Here is a 21,944-nt window from a genome sequence, read left to right as displayed (position 1 = left end):
TTAATGAGGAGCTGGAGAGCTAACATAATCTTTTCTGCTATTGGAGATAAGGTCTGAATTCTTGAAAATAACCTTGTCCTTAGTGAATAGCCTGTGTTGTTAGATTATTTGATTAGATTAAAAATTAAACGGTAACACATACTTCACTTCTTAGGAATAATGAAATAAATAAAAAAATCGAATACATTTTTTGAAAAATACAGGGTGTGTGTGTTAATTTTAATCAATGGAAGAACTCGCCAATTTATGAAACTTTTCTCTGATATTTTGCAAAATTTGCAAAAGTTTGTGTTATCAATTATCATGTATGCACACACTTATACAGGTAAAACCTTACCGAAATACCGAATATATAATTTTTCTAAGAAAAGTTTTATTATGTTCTTAAACATAACTAATCGTCAATCAGAGTTCAAACTCCACGTTATTTAAACAATGTTCCCTATCAATTTTTTTAATTAATAAATAATAATTTTATTACTCATATTGTACACCAAATATAAATACATACTAAAAAGAAAAATAACTACATATTAAAAAAAAAATCAATATGTGCTTTTAATAAAAAGCGCAAGTGCACTCATTTCATTTAAATGGACAATAAAAAAAACATTCAATGTCAAATCTAAAATTTTAAATACATAGTTTCATTATTAATACATACATATTTACTATGTAAATTTTGTCAGAAAATTATCATTCTCAGAAGTAAGAAACAAATATGTAGTTGTTTAATCTCAGTTTTTCTATTATGGAAAAATTCAAACAAATCTACATAAGCAAAATAGTATATTAAAGAACAAGTTTTATAAGGGTTGATTTGGCGCACGAGTCCCAGGTGTAGAAAACGAGCCGTTGGGGAGTTTTCGATGGAACGAGTGCGCCAATGCCCCTATAAAACGAGTTTTTTATGTTATTTTTTCGAATTTGCACCCTTTTTTTAATTTTTAAATAAAAAAATTAAAACTTCAAATTCTAGGGAATTTTGTATTAATTGGTAATTCAAGGTGCCGGATACAACTACATCTGCAACAGATGTTAAAAAGTAGAGTTTGAACGTTAATATCGGAAGTTTTTTGGTGTAAATGACAATAATACACTGAAATATTGATAAAAATTTTCTTAGAGATCTATTAAACCATGAGTGCTTTAATAGACAGCCTTAAACGACTCCAACTTGAATACAATAATAGACCTATTAGAGACGCAAATTCGAAAAAGAATTATTTTTATTACTTAAACCATAACAGTGATTCTTGAGGACTTAATTAACACATCACATCCGTTAGGAAAATTTCATAGATGTAGTAGTACGAGTTGATTAGCACACTAACTTCGATTATTGGATTAGGTACACTATCTAAAATAATTTGATCTTGACCAACAACTTGTCATTTGATTTTCCTCATGGCATGGTTATGATGTGATGCCAGTAACAATAATATAAATTCTTTCGTTAGTGTATGTTACAGGTGCCTGTAATTTTTTTCTGATATGCGAACATTTAATTAACATATACACTTCACTTTTAAAAAAGATTGATAATTAGAATTACGAGTATTACTATTAAGTGCGAATAATTTTGCATCTAAAATAAGAACCGAGTAAATGCTCCACTTTTTTCAACTCGTTAAGATAAAACGAGTTCATTTTTACGATAATTAATTCCTACACATATATTCACCATTTCTTTCTGTCGATAAAAGTGAAAGTTTCCGACAACGTAGGTGTCCACTGAAAAGGTAGACTCGCTCTAAACCACATGCTAAAACATTCGTAGCTTTTAAAAATACACTTTCATAGAAAGCTTGAAAATTTGACATTTAGGCAGTCGTATTTTTTAATTCGACACAATGCCCAACTTAATCGGTGTGTTGTATCGTACGCTTGGTCGGTACGATTATATGAATGTTGTTATTAAATAAAATAAAAACGGATTTAAACTTAACAAGGAATGAATTTATTTACGGATTGGTGACAACTACAAGGCGTCTTGAACGTTTAGCTGCTCAAGTAGAAGTAACGTACAAGTTTTGCGCAGCCCCTAAAGAAGCTGCAAGGGTAGCGGTCATAAACCCCCCATCTGTGCGAAATATGAAGAAAATGTGGGTGGTCAAAGACATGCCGCCGGCCTTGAAGCCTTCCAGGGTTCAACACTAAATTGAATCAATTTCGTATTAAAACAATTAATGAACAAAATAAAATGATAAATTTCAAATGAATAAAATAAGGCAAATTAAATACAAGAGAAAAAAAAAATGATAAAATATGAAAAATAAGAAAAATGAAATTAAGTGAACATAAGTAAGATGATATAAAACTAGAGATAAGAAAAAATGGTACAAACTTAAAAATAAGATAAAATTTTCATACATCAAAAGACGAATATGAGGGACCTAATATATGTAATACATAAATCTAACTCTAAAAAAAATCAAAACTAAATCTAAATATGTACAAAAAAAAATCAAAATACATGAATACACAAAAAAAAACGAGGCGAGCAATTTACAGTTTTTCACTCGTAATGAGTCAACACGTGAACGTCCTCGCGTTCTAAGGGTAACACACACAGTTTGTGCACTGAACGTTTCGTAGCACCGTTTTTTGTCTTTAACGACGCCACTCTTGGTAACCCGTCCTTTCCAAAGTGCAGCTCGGTGATGCGCGCCAGATTCCACCGCAGTGGAGGTAGATCGTCGTCAGCAATCAACACCAGGGAGCCGACGGCAGGTGTGGTGTCGGGATTTCTCCACTTAGATCTCGCCTGGAGTCGCGAGAGATATTCCCGAGTCCATCTTCGCCAAAAGAGTTGACGCATCCTTTCGATGAGTTGCCAACGGGACAGTCGATTGGTTTTAATCTCGGTGATGTCACCCTCGTGGACTGCGGTCAGAGATTCACCTGGGGAAAGGAAATGTCCGGGAGTCAATGGTTCGAGGTCATTGGGGTCGTTACTTATTGGTGTAAGGGGGCGAGAATTTAAAATTGCCTCGATTCGCGTGAGGAGCGTGTACATTTCTTCGAACGTTGGAGTTGCAAGTCCGATGCTTCTTTTAATGTGATTTTTTACCGATTTAACATTTATTTCCCACAATCCACCCATGTGCGGTGATCGCGCTGGAATAAAATGAAATTCGGTATTTCGTTCCGTTAGTTTGTTTATCACATCGGACTGAAATTCTGACGATTTTAAAAATGACTTGAATTTTTTGGTTTCTTGATTTGCGGCTCCGATAAAGTTCGAACCATTATCGGAGTACAAGTGCCGGACGTGACCCCTTCTGGCGATTAATCTGTGCAAAGCGCCCAGAAATGATTCGGTTGTCAAGTTACCGACTAACTCCAAGTGAACTGCCTTGGTTACTAAGCAAACGAAGATCGAGACGTAAGCCTTTACATTTCTTTTACCGCGACCGGTTGATTCTTTGATTAGGATCGGTCCTAAGTAATCGACTCCAGAAATAAGGAAAGGGCGATTCGATTCGAGCCTGCATGCAGGTAAATCTCCCATCATTTGAGTCACTCGTTTGGGGTTACACCGAAAGCAAGAGTTACATCTGTGTATAACTTGTCGAATGAGACTACGGGGTGAAATTATCCAATAATTTTGTCTCAGTGCCGCTAACGTGCCTTCGGCTCCTGAATGCAAATTTTCAATGTGAGTTTGCTCAACAATTAATTTGGTCACGTGATGATCATTTGGCAACAAGATCGGATGTTTGGTGTCAAATTTTAAAGAAGCATTTCTTAACCGTCCTCCGACTCTAATCAAATTGTTTTTTGAAAGAAAAGGACTTAACGTTAACAATCTGCTTTTGTTAGGAAGAGCTTTATTTTGTCGAAGGATTTTTAAGTCATCGGCAAATGCTTGTTTTTGAACTAATTGGATGATGGTGATTTTAGCTCTTTGCAATTCATGAATTTTTATTGCGCCCGAATCTCCTAGTTGTCCTTGTTTCGATTTCCTGTGATTATGCAGCCAACGGAGGCAGTATGCTATTATTCGATTTAATTTGTGAAAAGACGAAATTTTTGTCAACACAGGTAATGGGATTGTCATTACTTCAGCCGCGACAATTGTCTGTTTACGTCTCTCGGGAATTTCGTCATGATCAATTGCTGTGTTTAGCGTGTTTGGCGATAGGTCCGCGACATTCGAGTGTAGCCATGATGGGCCTTTAAACCACAATTCGTTGTCGACAAGTTCGCGCGGTGAAAGACCGCGGCTCACGAGATCTGCGGGGTTTTCTTTGCCCTTTACGTGTCGCCACTCGGCGATCGCGGTTAACTCCTGAATTTCGGCCGTTCGATTGGCGACGAAGGTCTGCCACGTGTTCGGACTATTATTTAACCATGCTAACACTACCATTGAGTCCGACCATAAATACTGTTTGGTGACGCGAATGTTTAGCGCCTTTTTTACCGAAACTATCAGTCTAGCCAATAGCAAGGCCGCGCACAACTCCAGCCTCGGCAACGTGATTGTCTTTAAGGGTGCTACGCGCGATTTACTGCATAGAAGACGGACTAAACAATTGTTTTCGGCGAAGGTGCGAACATATATGGTAGCGCCATACGCGGACATGCTCGCATCACAAAAGCCATGCAATTCCACACTTGTAATTTGCGTCAATTCGGACATTCCTCTTGGTATTCTTAACATTTGTAAATATGGTAATTCTTTTAGGAAGTTGATCCAAGCGCAATGGATGTCTTGTGGGACCGATTCATCCCATCCAATTTTTAGGGACCAAAGTTTTTGCAAGATTATTTTTGCTCTCGCAATAACCGCTCCGATGATACCTAGTGGATCGAATATCTGGGCTATGATTGACAAAACCGAACGCTTGGTTACCCTCGATTTTTGATCGATTGGTTTCGCGTCATATTTTAAAAGATCATTTTTTGAATCCCAGAGCAATCCTAAGGTTTTCGTCACGTCGTTATCCAAGTTAACTATGCCGTTTTTTTGACAATTGTTGTTTATCTTATGGGAGGTCAGGGGTACATTTGAAGTCCACTTGCGCAAGTTGAAACCTCCTTCTTGTAAGATGGTGGATACGTCTTCACAAATTGCCGACAATTCCGAAATGGTGTCTGCACCCGTTAACAGATCGTCCATGTAAAAATCACGCTTTATTATTGAACTGGCCAACGGGTTCACCTTTTGATTTTGTACGGCTAATTCGACCAAACAACGCGTCGCGATAAAACTAGCTGGTTTCGTCCCGTACGTGAGAGTCGTTAGTCTGTACGTTTTTAATTCTTCGTTGGGGTGATCGCGCCACAAGATTCTCTGATAATCCGTATCTACCGAGTCGATTAGAATTTGCCTGTACATTTTCTCGATGTCGGCTGTAATCACGTAACGATGCGTTCGGAATCTGATTAAGATAGAAAAGAGATCGTCTTGTATTACCGGACCCCCAAGTAAGTTGTCGTTTAGGCATTTATTATTTGTCGTTATGAAAGAGGCGTCAAATACCGCTCTTAACTTCGTCGTACTGCTTGATTGTTTAAGGACCGCATGGTGCGGCAGGTAACAAGAATTTTCAAAATTGATCGTCGGATCCTTTAGAAGTTCCATGTGGTTCAACTGCCGATATTCAGTCATAAAGTTCGAATATTGTTCTTTTAATTCGGGGTGTCTGTTGAGTTTACTTTCTAGTGACCGGAAACGTTTTACAGCCCCAGCGTGAGAATCTCCTAAGTCTGGTGGGTTACTTCGAAAAGGTAGACGTGCAATAAACCGCCCTTGCGCGTCCCGTTTTATGGTGTTGCAGAAATGGGTTTCACATTCTCTCTCTTCCGGTGAAAGTTTGTCTGCGACCGAATTCACACTTTCGATGGAGAAAAATTTTTCTACCTGCTCATGAAGGTCGAGCTTTTGTTGCGAAAAATGGCACAAAGTTTTTGTTTTATTATCCAACTCGCCCAAAGTGCCGCCGACAATCCAACCCAGATGGGTTTTTTGAAAATGTGGCTGCCCCGGCGCCAGATGGATTTGTCCGATGCACATTAACGGTAAAAATAGTTCGGCCCCAATTAGGAGATCGACCGGTCCTGAACAATCAAATCGCGGATCAGCTAATTTAATGTTTTCGGGGACGGTTATCTTTGACATGTCCATTATGTGAACCGGAAGATTTTCTGTAATCTTGTCTAAGACCAAACATCTAAGTTCTTGCGAATATTGGTTGTGTCGCGATTTTATTGTGACCCGAGCCGCGTGATTTACACTACTCGCCGATTGGTTTATACCTCCGATCTCTATTCGAACCTTTTGTCGTGTGAGACCTAACCTTTTGCACATATCGGAGGTTATAAAATGGTTCATGGAACCCCCATCAAGAAAAGCGCGACACTCTTGGAATTGATTGTTTTTGTCCTTAATTAAAACTATAGCAGTCGAGAGAATGCCTGATTTTATTAAGTTTACACGAGAGTAAGAATTTAAAGAAACCGACTGTGGACGGGCTGTTGATGATTCCAGACCGGTCGCACCGTGGATTAGAGTGTTATGACTCGCGTCGCACTCCTTACATTTGAAATTTGACTTGCAATTAACGGCAATATGATTGTCCTTGAAACAATTTTGACATAGTTTTAATTGCTGGATTAGTTTGAGCCTTTCGTTAAGGTCTAATTTCAACAATGTGATGCATTGATTGGTGTAATGATTTGGTTTTTTACACACATTGCAAAATTTTGATTTATTTGACGACTGGTTGTTCGACGTGCTTGAGTAGCTGTTTGATTTTGATTTAGATGGTTGGACGTTCGTTACTACCAGTTTATTCGTAAGAAACAACGATTCTAATGTTTGATGGCGTTTTTCTAAAAAGAGTAAAAAATCCTTGTACTTGGGAATAGATGCATCGACCTTGCTCTGCCATTCCCTTTTCGAATGAAAGTCTAATTTTTCGGTTATAATCGGAACAATGATCGCGTCCCAACTATCTACCGGTACTTTCAACATTTTTAGCGCTTCCATGTTGGTGTTCAACATATCAATTAATTCGCGTAAATGAGTATGCGAGGCCTTTGCAATTACCGGGAATTTTAAAATAGCATACACATGCTCTTGCGCTACTAATCTCTCGTTGGCATAACGTCTTTCGAGTAGATCCCATGCAATTTGATAATTATTGTTTGACACCGATAACGATTCTACGGTCTTAAGCGCTTCGCCTTTTAGGCAAGACCTTAGATAATGGAATTTTTTGCAACTATCTAATTTGTCGTTTTCATGGATAACTGACTTAAATTGATCTGAGAACGAGAGCCAGTCTTTATAACAACCCGAAAATGTAGGCAAGCTATACACAGGCAATTGAATGTTTAAAGAATCATCGCGATTTGAATTTGATACGGAACGGACAGATGTACCTGTTGTGATCGCCTGTTCCTTATTTTGAGTTTTCTGAATAAGAGTGTTAATTTTTGAAGCAACATCAAAATAACGCCCTTCGAAGGAATCACGTTCGTCCTCCTCGTCGGCTAATTCGATACCGGGCATTGATTCGACACCGGCTTGTGCTTTGTCAAAGTCCTTTACAATATTTTCTAAAGCGTTTAAACGTATGGTTAAATCGTTTATATTTTTCTCGATAGTATCATCGTTTACGTATTTTTCTATTCGCGTTAATTTACCTTTTGCTGTGGAACGGCTAGTTTTTGGATTTTCCATTTCCGGCATTATTAAATCTGATTTCGAACTTGCAACTCAAACTTCTCACGCCGCGTAATGACAATACAAAACGCACAATATGGCAATAACGGGTGAGGATGGTTGATTAAAGGAAACAGATATCTCTGACCTGGATTCGTTGTCCACGATGAGGGTGTACGTCTCACTGTCCTTGACTGCCTGTTGGTTTCCTGGGTGGAGACTATGGCGTTGGGTTTGTTTACCGAGCTTCTGGATGCTGCCACGCTTCTTGAACCAAGGGTCGGAATCCTCGATGACGACACTCACTCGAGAACTTTATCACTTTTTTATAATAATTCGGTTTAAATCCGGCTCGAAGGACCAATGTGTTGTATCGTACGCTTGGTCGGTACGATTATATGAATGTTGTTATTAAATAAAATAAAAACGGATTTAAACTTAACAAGGAATGAATTTATTTACGGATTGGTGACAACTACAAGGCGTCTTGAACGTTTAGCTGCTCAAGTAGAAGTAACGTACAAGTTTTGCGCAGCCCCTAAAGAAGCTGCAAGGGTAGCGGTCATAAACCCCCCATCTGTGCGAAATATGAAGAAAATGTGGGTGGTCAAAGACAATCGGTTCGTTTACATTTACCAAGTGGGACGAAAACATAAAAGCTCTAACGTTCTATCACTGTCGGCAAATTCGTGCATCATCCGAAATCTGAAGCGTGTCGTGAAAAGTTTCACCAAGTACTAATTAATTATAACATCCACATTTAAATAATAGGCACTTATTTGCCTACTAATTGCGGAATATTAATTGGCGAAAGAATTTACGAAAGAAGTCGGTTGATGAACAAGATGATAATGCAGGCAGCCAAAATCATTTGTTTTTAAAAAATCGTGCCGTTCCACTGAACGTATAATTAAATTATTAAATTTCGTACGCACTTTCTATTTCATTTCGTGTAATAAAATGTATTTTCGGAAGGCGAGTGTGTTTTAATTACCTCAAAATTTTGGATGGAGGGGACATCCAAGTCGCACCACCAAAAATCGAAACGTAACGACTTGATAAATCAACATAAATTTGTAATAAATAATATTATAACGGGGAAGTGAAAGTCAACGAAATCAAGGAACCTTAAAATTGCGATAATTTATTTAAGAGCAGTTTCAAAAGATGTGGGCGGGTTTAGACTATATCAATAAAAACAAACCGATTATTTACTCACGCGCGGATAAACACACGAATTATACGTGTACAAGAAAGACGGTTCAACAAATTTCAATCTCGGGCCACTCATTGGGGTGCAAGAGGAAACGAAACCTTTAGCTACTTTGAGCCAGTATCAGGTATAGCAACGAGTTCTGCTCGTTATTATCTCTTGCACAATGAGAAAGGCTGAAAAATTTTCCGCGTCGCATGCGTATGAAGCGTATACGAAATCTACAATTTCTCCAGGCAACGGAAAAAGAACCGTTAATTAAGCCAAATTAAAAAAATGTCCAGCATCTAATTAATTCTCGTCATAAATCAGTAAACTATAAACTATTTTTGTTTCTAAGCTTAAGGCGACACACTCGCCGTCATTCATTACAAGTATAATTCTATTATAAAATTACCTTGTCTAATTAAAATCAATTTTAATTAAAAATACGAAAATGGCAGTGTCAGTGTATAGCAAGAGATCAACGGTCACATGTTCAACATCGTGTTTACAGAACTCACGTGGACTAAGGTGCGAGGCTTGGATGGTAACTATGACAACAGCATATAGGACAGGAAGTTGCGCTTTCAGAATGTGAAGAGTGGAATTAAAAATAAAAGTTCAACTCACGTTTGAGATTTCTCGAAAAACGACTGCATTTGAGCAGAAATTATCCAGAAACAAGAGAGCAAAAGTTCGCAGGAACGCTTTAATTTAATTTTGTTGGGAGCAAGTTTGCTTAACATAGGCAACCTCTAAAACAGGAGTGTATGAATTGCATCTTACACAGCTCGAAGCCTTTGTTCCGAGAGCTTACTTCCCGCGAATTTCTTAATTTAAAATGTGGAAAATAATCACTTATTATTGTCATTCTTGGACAGACTTGAGCAAAATGTCAAAAAATTAACAATTAAAATTTACATGCGTCTATTTTCGAATGCATATTTTTGATTATAATGATTGCAGAGTGTACGTGAAAAGAATCGCGTTTGAAAAAACAGTATTAACGAAATACATACTTTTCCACCATGTAATGTTCACTGTTTTAATTCAGACCCTGTCCATGTTTTTCCGTATTTCACACTTATTAAGTGATTTACTGATTTTGTCATTATTCATAAAAAAATATTAATTTTCTTTAAACCAGAGAACAAGAATTTTGCATCTATTTTTAGAAACGTATTGATTAAACACGTTAATGCTTCCAGTTCATAATAAAAAGGTTTGTAAAGTATTTTGTACTTAAATATCACATAATATGTATTGTGGTGTTCAAAAATATATAAGTACATAATACGTCAGGGCGTGTATTTATGTCGTTGATAAATAATATAATTGCTATAAATAGTGTAAAAAGAGTTAATGAATTAAGAAAATATTTTTATTCCTAAATACCTACATAATATCTAATTTACATTTTACTTCGAATTATCACACCATTTTTTTCATTCATTCCTGTGCAATTTATGTTGGTAATGAAAACACAAAAAAGTTTTAAATAATCACAGTAGACTCTGATTAATTAGACCGAATGCTCAAAAACGACAATAAATCTGTAAATACTAATAATTTTCTTCTTCTATCCTTTAATTGACACAAAAATTCTTAATATGACGTCACTTCAATCGTCAATGGAGACATAAAAATTATATTAGTTGATACTAATTGTCATGACTTTTTTCAGTGTGATTCGGTGATTTTAAAAATTTCGCAGCAGGCTGTAGATGTTGGATAATTAAGGTAGCCAATTAATTGTGGCCAACAGTGCTATTTTCTATTTTCTACTACCAAATGTTGCCCGCCACGATAGTACCATAGCATGTCAATCGAGTATGTTCCATTATAAAAGAAACCACGATGTCATAAGTAGTCATAAATCTTAGATTGTACTTCTGGTGAAACAGCTGGTCAATTTGTAAAAATTGACCAATCTTTATTTGCCTTTTAAGAATTAAACAATCCTAGAAAGAAATGTACGTCTTGATTTATTAATAACAGATGGTGCATTAACTCTTTTCATTGACTCCCTTAGTGAAAGTAAAAAGACAGACTCCAAAATTGTGACGGGTTGATAAACAGATGATTGATTTAATCAAATTTGCTACAAATTAAGACATTAATAAAAATATAGATAAATTTATTAATATAGAAGAAAAAATAAGACCCTGGAGCGACTTCGCAACACGAGTAAAATTCCTCCAGTACATAGTCCGTTGTGTGGGATAATTGCCCTAATAAAAATTTCCTACGCTAAGGCCTGCATATTTTCAGCTAATTAACAATTCCGTCTGATCTGTTACCATACACAGTGACACGATAAAAACTGCTAAGCCATAGTTTTGATTAATTATCATGTTTTAATTTGACAGCGCTGTTAAAAATCTATAAATTGATTACCGTAAAGTAGTCCACACGAGTGTTATTTTTAAATAATAGAGGTATTTTGTATATAATGAGTTCTCATTTTCTCCATCATAAATTAAGGTTATTCTTTCGCAGTGTTAGTAAATCTTTTTTGAAATTTTGCAAACGAAAATTAAGCAACACTACTAATTTATGAATGATCATCTTCTAAAATTTGCTTTCGCGCGACGTTCAAACATAAGAGTTCTATATTTCCACCTATTTGTCTTTCAGATTGTGTACACGAGAACATAAATTGCAGCCTATGCCGACGCCTGAAGAATATTTAGATCATTTTGTATCTTCAAAATTTAATCGATTCTTTATTCATCTTAATTAAACTTGTTCCATGACTTTTTTTTTAATTTCGTGAAATAAAATAACTGGTAGATCCCACGCGGAAAATTACACCGCAAGAAATTATCTCTAATTTTGACGAATCCACAACTTATCGTGCAGTGTATCGTGTTCAATGTCATCACCTGCTAGTAAAGACAACAAATAAAAATAGACTATAAATTTAAAATAACAAATAGTTGTAGCGCAAAAAATCACATTAAACGAAATAAAAATATATTTGATGTATTGGCCACATTTTTCGAGCTGTTCCTTGTACCTGCAGAACGATATTTTATCTCCTCTAGAAAGCAATAAATTTCTGATCCGATTAGAATATGTAATTTTTTGCGTGAAATGTCCTTTACAAATACTGTACGCTCTTGCCAAATTTAAATTTCACTGGCATGGCCACTCATGACTCATTCCTACGCTATCAGCCTATATAAAAAATCCTAGTTCCTGATTTAGCGCTGCTCTTTTGAAAAGGAACACTTCCTCCGTTCAACAAAAGCCGCCGACTGTGGTCAAAGTAATCCGAGTGGAATGCCGCTGCAGGTCGAAAACAGAAGCAGGTGATGTTATTTTCGGCTCGGAAACTCGGCGGCGTCTCCGACGATGCAGCTCGGCCAGGGTGATGCAGTTGCACTTTGTGACGTCACCACAACAACTGCATCCAACTTACCAGGACAGCAGAAGGTGGTTCAGCAGACGACAGGCGCAGTGCATTCAAAATGCACTTCGTCCGTTGCATATATGCAATCGTCATGTGGTGGTGGAACGGCATCACGACGATGCGCAATCATTTTCGCGTTAATACCCGTTGATCGTGCGTCTCGTGGGAAAATTTTCCGAAAAGCGCCCTTCTTTGGGGATGGTTCTGATGGTTGGAAAAATTTTGTGAAATTTTCATGTTTTGTACTTGAGTGATGTAAACCCTTCATATTTTGTAGGTGCTGGATTTGCGCAAGCAGCAAGTTTGTGTTTGTTAATAGGGAAAAGCCGCCATCTTGAACGCTGCTTATCAATAGCGAACACTCGCAATGGGAAAGTGTCTGAATTTGTTTATTTCCTTGGATTATTTCAACGACAAACGATTCTAAAATAAAAATTTGGAAGGTGAACGAACTGACGTATAGGTATACTCAAGTATTTTAAATTTGTCCATGGACTAGTATCAGAGAAAGATGCCTTTCAATGTTTTTCTATTTTAAATAATGAATAAAGAATTATCTCATTAAGTGGGGTGCCAAAACCTCTGGAATTGAAGTGGTTCCAAAATTGACAGGTATTTAAGATAAAATAGAAGTGATAAACAAAATTTTGAAAGCTACTTTACCATCCATTAATTTTGACCTAGTCATTTATGAATCTCTGACCGGTCCTTTGTCTCAAAGCAAACGAAAATTACTTTACATTCAACGCTCAGATTGTCTGCTCAATGAAAGATGGTCTTAGTTTATATTGCTCGCACATTATCAGTGATTAATTAACGCTCCCAAACATCGGTCAATGTGTATACCCAATCAATAATGAACATGTCTTACCGTTCACTTTATCTATTATTTAAATATGTTGACCACAAATGAAATCAGAGAAAAAAAAGTCTTAAAATCATTTTTCACAAGAGTAGAAAGTAACATACATATGTCAGTGGTTGATAAATCTAGATTTGTGTTCCTTCAAGCAAAATTAACCAATACAATTAATGCAAAAATGATTTCGTGTTGTGTGTTAGAATAATGTTATTAATGTGATTAATACATCTAGAAATTTACAAATTTTATGGTTATTACCCAAGAAATTTGTTTTAGTTTTTAAAATTTCAAATTTCAATTTCCTCCGTTATTATTTACATACAATTGTTTCTGACATGTACAAGTACTAGTAATGATCGTGTAAATATTAATAAACAAGTTGCTTACAGCGGGACTATTAAATAGTCACCAAATTTAATTTTATTTCCTTTTGATCGTTATCCTAGTGTTAACGCAATTTTTTTTGAAAATAAATTTACGCTGACAACTCCTGCACGATACACATTTTAAGAATCAGTATAAATTACCATAGTTTATTAGTTGTTCTACCTGCAAGGCAAGTTTTTTTACACGCTGTCTATCGCAAATATTTGGAATCTGAAAAAAACTGTTACTAAGTTAACAAATGTAATTTTAATATAAATTCTACAGACAATTACTATTGATTTTCATTTCTTTTACTTGTAAGTAATAAAGTGTATATTTCACCCTGGATATTATAAGATTTTGACAAAACACTAGTGTTTAAATTTTCATTAACCCATTAACCCACCACTGTACAACAAAAATACTAAATAGTCTAAAACAATTTTTAGTAGATATAGCATTATTTTCCTTCAGCCATTTATGCAAAGTGTCAATAAAAGAACATAGGTACCAAGAGTCCTATGGAATTCAAATATATATACATTTTTAATTTTTACCGCTCTGTAGCGTATTGTGGTACCGAATAAAAAAACAGAGGTTATGTGGTAAGTCCATTAATGACAGGTTTTTAATAAAGGTTAAAGACTGTTGTAAGATGAAGAGTAATTAGAATATAAAAGAAATGAAGAAAATCACAAGAAAACCACTAGGACGTCGAACTGACAACTGTCGCTAAGATTTAGGAATTTGACAATTGACTGTTGACATCTGATTTGACGGCTTCAATGGTTCGACACAATACGGTAATTGTTTACTTTAACTACTTCTGGAATTTTCGCGTTTTTTCTGGCTAGACAGCCTCAGGGCGTTCTCCTAGATCGTTTCCCACCATTCAAACCTTGTGCAAATCCCTTTTTTCTCAATTGTTGTGTTTCAAAGTCGCGTCAAGGTCGCGCCAATGTCTTCGTATAACTAAAGGGTAAGGAAAATTCATTTGCACAAGGTTTGAGTGGTGGAAAACGATGTAGGAGGACGCTCTGAGGCTGTCTAACCAGAAAAAACGGGAAAATTCCAGAAGTAGCTAAAGTGAACAATGACCAAATTATAGAGCCGCACAGTTCCAGGACTCTTGATATACGTTCTTTTATTGACACTTTGTACATTTTAAACGGGATTTGTTTGTCTTTTTAAAAGAAAATACTCTGAATTTGTTTACATAAATACAAAATTTAAAATCAAAATTCACATGAATCAAATGTCGATATTTCTTTATGCGTGCGCTTGTTTTTTAAAAAAGGTCCTAAGCTGTGATCTAAAAGACATTAAGCTAATTAAGATATAACTAACAATAATATTTAACCTAATTCAATTAATTTGACCTAAAAACGATGATCTCTCGGCACTTATTTTTAGTAAGTTCTGTAACATGATATTATGAGCATTTGGCGTTTTCGACAATTCAATCAACACACATAATTTGTGGACAAAGTTTATCAGTAGAGTGGTAAACAACACAATGACTTTAACTTGTCCGAGTACACATTTTACTTAACCAAATGACATTGTGGCGGTATTGTAAGTAACACTAAGTCAAATTTAAGCATAAAGGGCACGAACAAATTTTAAAAATCAACAGAACCATTTCTACTGCCGACAAGGCCTACAGCAAAATATAAATCATTTCACGTATAGTTGACTCAAGTTGCAAAAAACCACTTGTCATTTGCAACAGCATTTTTTTCATATTTTTGAACCAAATAAGGGCAGAAAGGAACCAGAAAATCATAGTTTGGGTTCAATATTTTCCATATAAGTACAGTTTTAAAGTAATTTCAAATGACTAATGCCATAAAAATGCTGTTGCAAATGCAAAATGGTTTTTTGCAACTTGAGTCAACTTTAGATGCAATTTTTTTCATTCAAACGCTTGGAACATGAAAAGGAGGGTCGGAGTAAGTTATTGTGATATTTGAGAGAAAATTTTCTTTGAATATACGAGTACTATTTACTTGCCAGCGAGTTGCACAGTAAAATAGTTGAATGTCGTAGTAATTACTGCTGTCATTTTTGGAAATACGCAGCCCGGTCGTTTGCAGTGTTGCCAAAATCATAACTTACAAAAATAACACTCATTTGTGGCTAAATTGGCAGTTACAAAAAGACATGTAAGTCCAATGAAGATGGCACAACACTATGTTTGTTTCCACTTTATTATAAATACTTACTTACCTCAGATCGTCAAATCTTATTGTATAAATCTTTAATTACGTACCAGTTCAATAAAATAAATTATTATTATTGAGCCATAACTCAGTAATTAAATTATTAAATTACACCACGTTGTTATTAAACGTTTGCGAATTTACCCATCTGTACAAAAATATAACATCTTCATTACAGATAACACGTAAATAGGTATCTGATAACTGATAAGTATCGCTTGTATCAAATGAAAACTGTGACCATAGCGGTAATAATTCATTTTGAATTCAATCGGAAGCCCAATAAGCAAACAATTGATCAAAGGGAGCAACGTTTTGGTCGTGCACCTCCTACATCATCGATTGCTTCTGACCACACGAGTCTGTTGTGGTACGCCTAGTTCATTCAGTACAATATGTAATAATAGTGTATTATCGGTAATTCTCCTGGCAAAACGTCAGGAATTTTCACGTGACGGTAGTCCAGTACTGTCCTAATAATAGTCAGCTGACTGCGAAAACTACAGAAAACACACATTTTAAAATATACACGTGGGCGTCCCAGAAATGCTATAACTAATGTTTATCTTATTTGCTACCGACTTTTCTTCCTATGTTTCTTTTAATCTCCACAATTATAATCTTGCTCAGTGCGAACCGCTGAACCATTGATTTGTGAAGACTCGTGAAAACACAAGTTTTCGTTAATTAACTGAATCAACGCAACCGACAGAGTAAACAAGCAAATCAAGCACATGTACTTTAATATCCGCATGATCTTCGGAGGTTATTGTGTTATCGATGAGCGAAATTTATTTGTCGAATTCGGAAGAAAATTGAGCTGAACTGCGCATATAAATAGACATTTGAGAAAATTTTCCATGTAAATAATATGGCCGGGGTTTGGAGGGATCTATTTTTATTGGGAAAAAATCTATACTTATTGAATAAATGTGGTCGGCCCAAGGCTGAACTGGGAAATTTGTTTTTATTCAGTCACAAGAAAATACATAATTACATGGCACCAATAAGATGTCTGTGCGGAGTTTTATCGGATTTATATCATCGTGATAACAAGACCTTTAATTATCTCTAATTATCTTCAAAAATGTTTTCTTTTTCAAAATTATTGTGCAATTTAATTTTTTTATCTGTATTTATATTTTTTCCACCTTTACACAATTCTCATTCTAATTACAGCATACTAAAACGATAATGAACCCATTGTTGCGCAAGTACCAAAAGAACGGCTTTGCACGGAACTTCTCCATACTTGATAAGAAGCAACACGTGGAAACAAAATTTGCAGATGGTGTACAAAGTTCCGAAATTATCTCTTTCGGAATTGAAAAAGATGTGGCATGTTGGAGTCCCCTTGATAAATACCGTTTAAAAAAGTGCGTGACTAAGTTGTGGTATCCACATTTTAGACAGACACGTATCACCAGAATGAAGACTTTAATGATGGAAATTGTCAAGGCTTCATTAATTATCTCAATAAACATAAAAATAGAATAGCATTATGATTCTCTAAGCGACTCTAATGATTGTTTAGGTTTAAATAACAGCTTAATAGTAATAATAACAGGACCAACGTAAAAAATGTTTTACAGTCCTTGAACAACATATTTAAAAAAATCTTACTTTAGAACTGACGTATTTACGCGTTGTGTGCGCACGCTACTGTCTTAAAACACAATTATGAATAACCAACCCAGCAAATAGCAGACACAAAAAAAAAATCAAATTTCTTGTAGAAAATCCAAAATGAATAGCCGCAAAAGTAGATTTTCCTCGTTGTGTGGTGGGGTAAACTAGCAATTTCACTGCAGAACTAACAAATCCTTTTGTTTCAATAATAATACCATTAAATTACATACTCATAATGATACATTCAACACTGCTGTCGAGGATAGATGACGTATTTCAGTTTACCTATTTACTTTTACGGTATGTGTTAAACGACAAACAAACACTTCTGAGCTTATCTTTTGACATAATATTCGTTTTATTTTCTAATCTTCTCAGAAGAGGAGACAATCACTTCGACGACTTGTTCAAAGTACGAATCTATTTGACATATTTTTCAGGTCTAATAGATGACGAACATCTTGCTAATCTATTACTATAGATGTCCAACGCAACGAAAATTGTTTCGACTTTTTATTTTTATTTAATCTTATCACAAGATTAAATGCTACTGTCACAATTATGGAGTACGAGTACTATTTTTTAAGCCAATCATCATTACAGACAAATATAATCTTAGTAGACATGAATGAGTGCGTTATTGCATAAAAACAATTAATTACTACAATTTTATTGCAACTTCTAGTTCTGCCTTCCAGGACAACTTTCGTCGGGAGTAAACCGTTAATATCTCTAAATTGCTTAATTAAATCGTAAAACTTGAGATATAAGGTCTGTCTAATATAGGAAAGTATTCCAATATCAAAAACAACATCTATAAATCTAATAGAAAACAGATAATTTTTTCCTAAGAAATCAATCAGTGAAGTTACTCTCACAAACAAACTTTTATTATTTTCATGAACAAATTGATGGTCATTAGAACACTCTATCAGTAAAGAAATTTTAAAGCGCTCTTCTAAAATTAACAAATCAATATAAAATAGGGATAAAATAAGAAGTGACAACGACTCAACAATTCCTTCTCTGTCGTGACGTCTTGCTAGTTCCAACACCCTTCAAATTGCTTGTTCGGTTCTTACAAAACTTTTGTACGATTGTACGAGTACACAAACCTATCACACCTTCATTATTAATATTTTAGAGGTCACGTTCATGGTGCTCTAATTTAAATTAGAAGGCAAAAAGCAAGGTTATTCGAATTGTTATAGTGTAATATCTGAAACCATGTCAAAATACTATATGTAATTTTAAAACAAATTAAAAGAAACTGTCCACACCTGTCTCTTCAGTGAAATGAAATGTTGTCTCTTGTGAAATTGTCCGGTTTAAAATGCAACCAATTTGACATATGTATAAAAAATTTCACTTGTTCTAAATTTCTGTCATCACCTTTTAAACCGGATTGATAATACATATTTTAATTTAGGTAATTAAAGACTACTCCCGTGTTTAAGTTATGTACATTATCACTTTGCTTACAAGAAATAGAGAAGTTGTAACAGATATACGCGAAAATGTTGAGAAATATTGTATGAACAAGTTGACATGTTTATGTGTTTGATGAGTAAACACAATTGTTAATTTTGAAAAAGAAACCAAGGAAACATCCTTTAATCAATTAGCGTCTTTTCTGTGTAAAGGAAAGATCTCTAACAAATCCAATTCGATTGATAAAAAAAATTGGATATGAGAACGACCAACAAAAATACAATAATATCCTATTGACATTTGTCCGAATTAAAAGTAAATGTCACTACACAAGCGCATCTATAAAATCATCCGAACACTTGAATGTAGGGAAACCCCTTATCTTGTATTGTTGGATTTTCGACGTGTTTCCTGATTTCCCGGAATCAATAAATCACCATTATCAAAAAACTGAACTACTTTAAATTGAGAAGTAAAATAAGTTTTTTTTTTACCGGAAATAAACGCAACATTGTCTTCAACCAGCATAAACGATCCTCTCGATTGTGAGTTTGTTCTTAATGTCAAGGTGGAAGCACAATCGTAAACGCACCGGCCAGGAAGTTAATTAAAGGATCACAAACATTCACGCAAATGAATCATAATTTCTATTATTAAAAATTGAAATAAATGCTAATAATTATTTCGGTCTGAAGAGTAATTTATTCTACCTAATTGTTTAACTGTTATAATGTACTGAACCATTGTTTTAAAAGAATTTCTGTGTTATGTGCACAGCTGTTAGTATTTATTGTTACAATGTAGCATGATAAATTATGAGACGTGGTCCTATCATTCTAAGGACACTAGCATATTTCTGTTCCGACAACTTACTCAAAAAATAGTATTATTTAAAAATAATTTCTATTTATATTTTATCTGTCATAAAAGCGATTTCTCTAACGCGGTACGCACTTGGTTTAAGCATTTATATATAAAAGAGATTTTTATTCTTTTTAAAATGAAATCACAATTGGCACAACCCAAGATACGTGTAGTTTTGGCTCAGGCAGCAGTCTTGACGAAAATTTTCCAGCAGTTTAACACAATTAAATGAACAAAAACACTTGCCATGCTGTCAGAAGGGAAACACGTGGTGGAAAAATAGATAAGCAATTTATATGCTTCACTAGGTTCGTTTTGTCGAAAGATGACCTCTTAATTGAAACAGAATCATTTGGCAAATCTTATTCACTGCACAAAAAGTAAATGTCAAATACCTACCTTACAAAATGTTATATTCGCTCCTGCGGATCAATGTAAAAATAAATGTTGGTCGAAAACTGGGAAAATCAGATGAAGCTGGTGGTATAAAATGTAAATTGGGTTGTTAAACCGCGGAAACGAACAATTGGGAGGAAGTAGATGTACTTATTGAGGCAAAGTGTCGAGCTTTCGGCTCCGTTGCAACGATCCTGAAGTGCAATCCATCATCAAATTTAGGAAGGGAACAAGCAAGGCCGCTGATAAAATTCAGACGTCAAGAATAGTAAAAATAACACGTTCATGTGCTCGGTTTTAAAATAGTTCAAACACGAGAGAACAAACTCGTTAGTGCTATTTATTTTAACAAGTCAATTTGACGGCTTATACTACTTATTAACATTTCATTTAACCAATTCTTTAACTAGTTATGCTAGTAATGTGATGCCGCATGCGCATGCGCACCGCAGGAAGAAACATGTGACTGCAAATATTTAGGAAATGAAAATAATCCACTCCTGCCGTGTTTACAAAACCGCAGGAAAAAGTGAAACCTTCAATGAAAAGTAAAAAGCAGACGGCCGAAAATCAGTCCTTCGCCGCAGGACTGGCTTCCGGTGGCGACCGGAGCTGGCAGGGTCGGCTGCAGGGCTAACCGCGCACGAGCGAAGGCCATGCTGTGGATATCTTACCGTTAATTAGGGGGTAGTTGTGTCCGGGGTGTCCGAGGAGGGATTTGAGGCCGCTTTCGAGTAGGTTGGGTGAGCCGCGGTCTTTGTAGCTCATCTCACTGTCACTGTCACTGAAATTGTAGATTGAGCGCGGAATTTTGGCGGCTTTTTTGAGTGGTGAGAGCACCACTCGACACTATTTCATAAAAAAAAATCGGTGACCGCACCAGAAGCGGACTTACTGCATAAATAACACGAGGTTCGGCCAGCGGACCACCGCAATCAATTCGTACTAAAATAGTTCGCTCCACGACGCGACATTACTGCACTCTGGCGCGTCGACTTGCTACCGCCGCTCCGGGTTACAGTCCAAGGTTGATAACGATGCTGATAATGCTGATAGAAAATTACACATGATAGCCGGCAATTAAACGATGCTGTAATACATTACAACATAACCAATCTTCATGTTCCTGCTCTGATATCTGACATTTTAACTGGTGACGGCGCTTGCGCCCGGACTGCTGCAACCCACCGCCAATATCACCTCAGCTGACCAACTTCAACCGGAATTGTGTCAAAGTTAGGCAATCAACAATACGCGAACAATTTATTTTCAAACACTTACAACTTCATTGAACTATTAAAAACATTAGTAGAAATAAAAAGCAAATAAAATAGATGAGTGTATAACGAGAAAAAAATAATATTTATATTTAGAACCTACTAATACCTCTTTTGATTCGATAAAACGATCTGTGGGGAAGCGTGGAGTCTGGCCGTGGGAATGTGGATTATTGTGTATTGACTGTGTTAAAAAATAGATTGAGTCAGGTGGCTCGAAGGGTGGTCGTCGCCAGGGGTGCCCTCAAGGTCAGGTTCTGTCCCCGGTGTTGCGGTGCTACTGGTGGACGAGCTTCTCAAAGAACTGGAACTGTATATGCGTGCAAGGATACGTAGACGATATCATTATCCTGATAAGTGAAAATTTGATGCTGTCTTGTTAGAAATGATGCAGCAAGCCTGGAACACTGTAGCAAAGGGATGCACGAACCAGGATTTTTCAGTTAAAAGAAAGAAATCCTCATCGGAAGGATCTCGAGCTATGGCAAAAAAGACTAAAGCTGGGAACCAGTGGCAAATATTTGGGAGTCACACTCGAAGCCAAACTAAACTAGACAACACGTGCCCTATGGGCATGTAAATGCCTAGTTGTGAAAAAGTAGAAAGTACATA

At 35.8% G+C, this 21,944-nt stretch overlaps 1 protein-coding gene and 2 long non-coding RNA genes across 3 annotated transcripts in view; 1 reads left to right on the top strand and 2 right to left on the bottom strand.

The window, feature by feature from the left end:
• Pdp1 (PAR-domain protein 1) overlaps positions 1–21,178 on the bottom strand; it is a 70,449-nt gene extending 49,271 nt beyond the window's left edge. Inside the window, exon 1 of the mRNA XM_069054939.1 lies at positions 20,730–21,178. Coding sequence (XP_068911040.1) covers positions 20,730–20,823 — 94 coding nt within the window. The 5' untranslated portion in view covers positions 20,824–21,178. The remainder of the gene's footprint in view (positions 1–20,729) is intronic.
• Positions 12,308–13,882, top strand: LOC138136039 (uncharacterized). The gene is made up of 2 exons (XR_011161157.1): positions 12,308–12,509; positions 12,563–13,882. It is a non-coding gene; the product is annotated as an uncharacterized lncRNA (long non-coding RNA).
• LOC138136089 (uncharacterized) lies at positions 18,233–20,052 on the bottom strand. The gene is made up of 2 exons (XR_011161169.1): positions 18,645–20,052; positions 18,233–18,583 (listed from the first exon to the last, which is right to left on the bottom strand). It is a non-coding gene; the product is annotated as an uncharacterized lncRNA (long non-coding RNA).
• Positions 21,179–21,944: the final 766 nt, after the last annotated feature.

This window comes from Tenebrio molitor, chromosome 1, assembly GCF_963966145.1.
Source record: "Tenebrio molitor chromosome 1, icTenMoli1.1, whole genome shotgun sequence".
NCBI lineage: Eukaryota > Metazoa > Arthropoda > Insecta > Coleoptera > Tenebrionidae > Tenebrio > Tenebrio molitor.
Note: the sequence above shows the minus strand (reverse complement) of the source record. Positions and strands in the feature narration are given on the sequence as shown.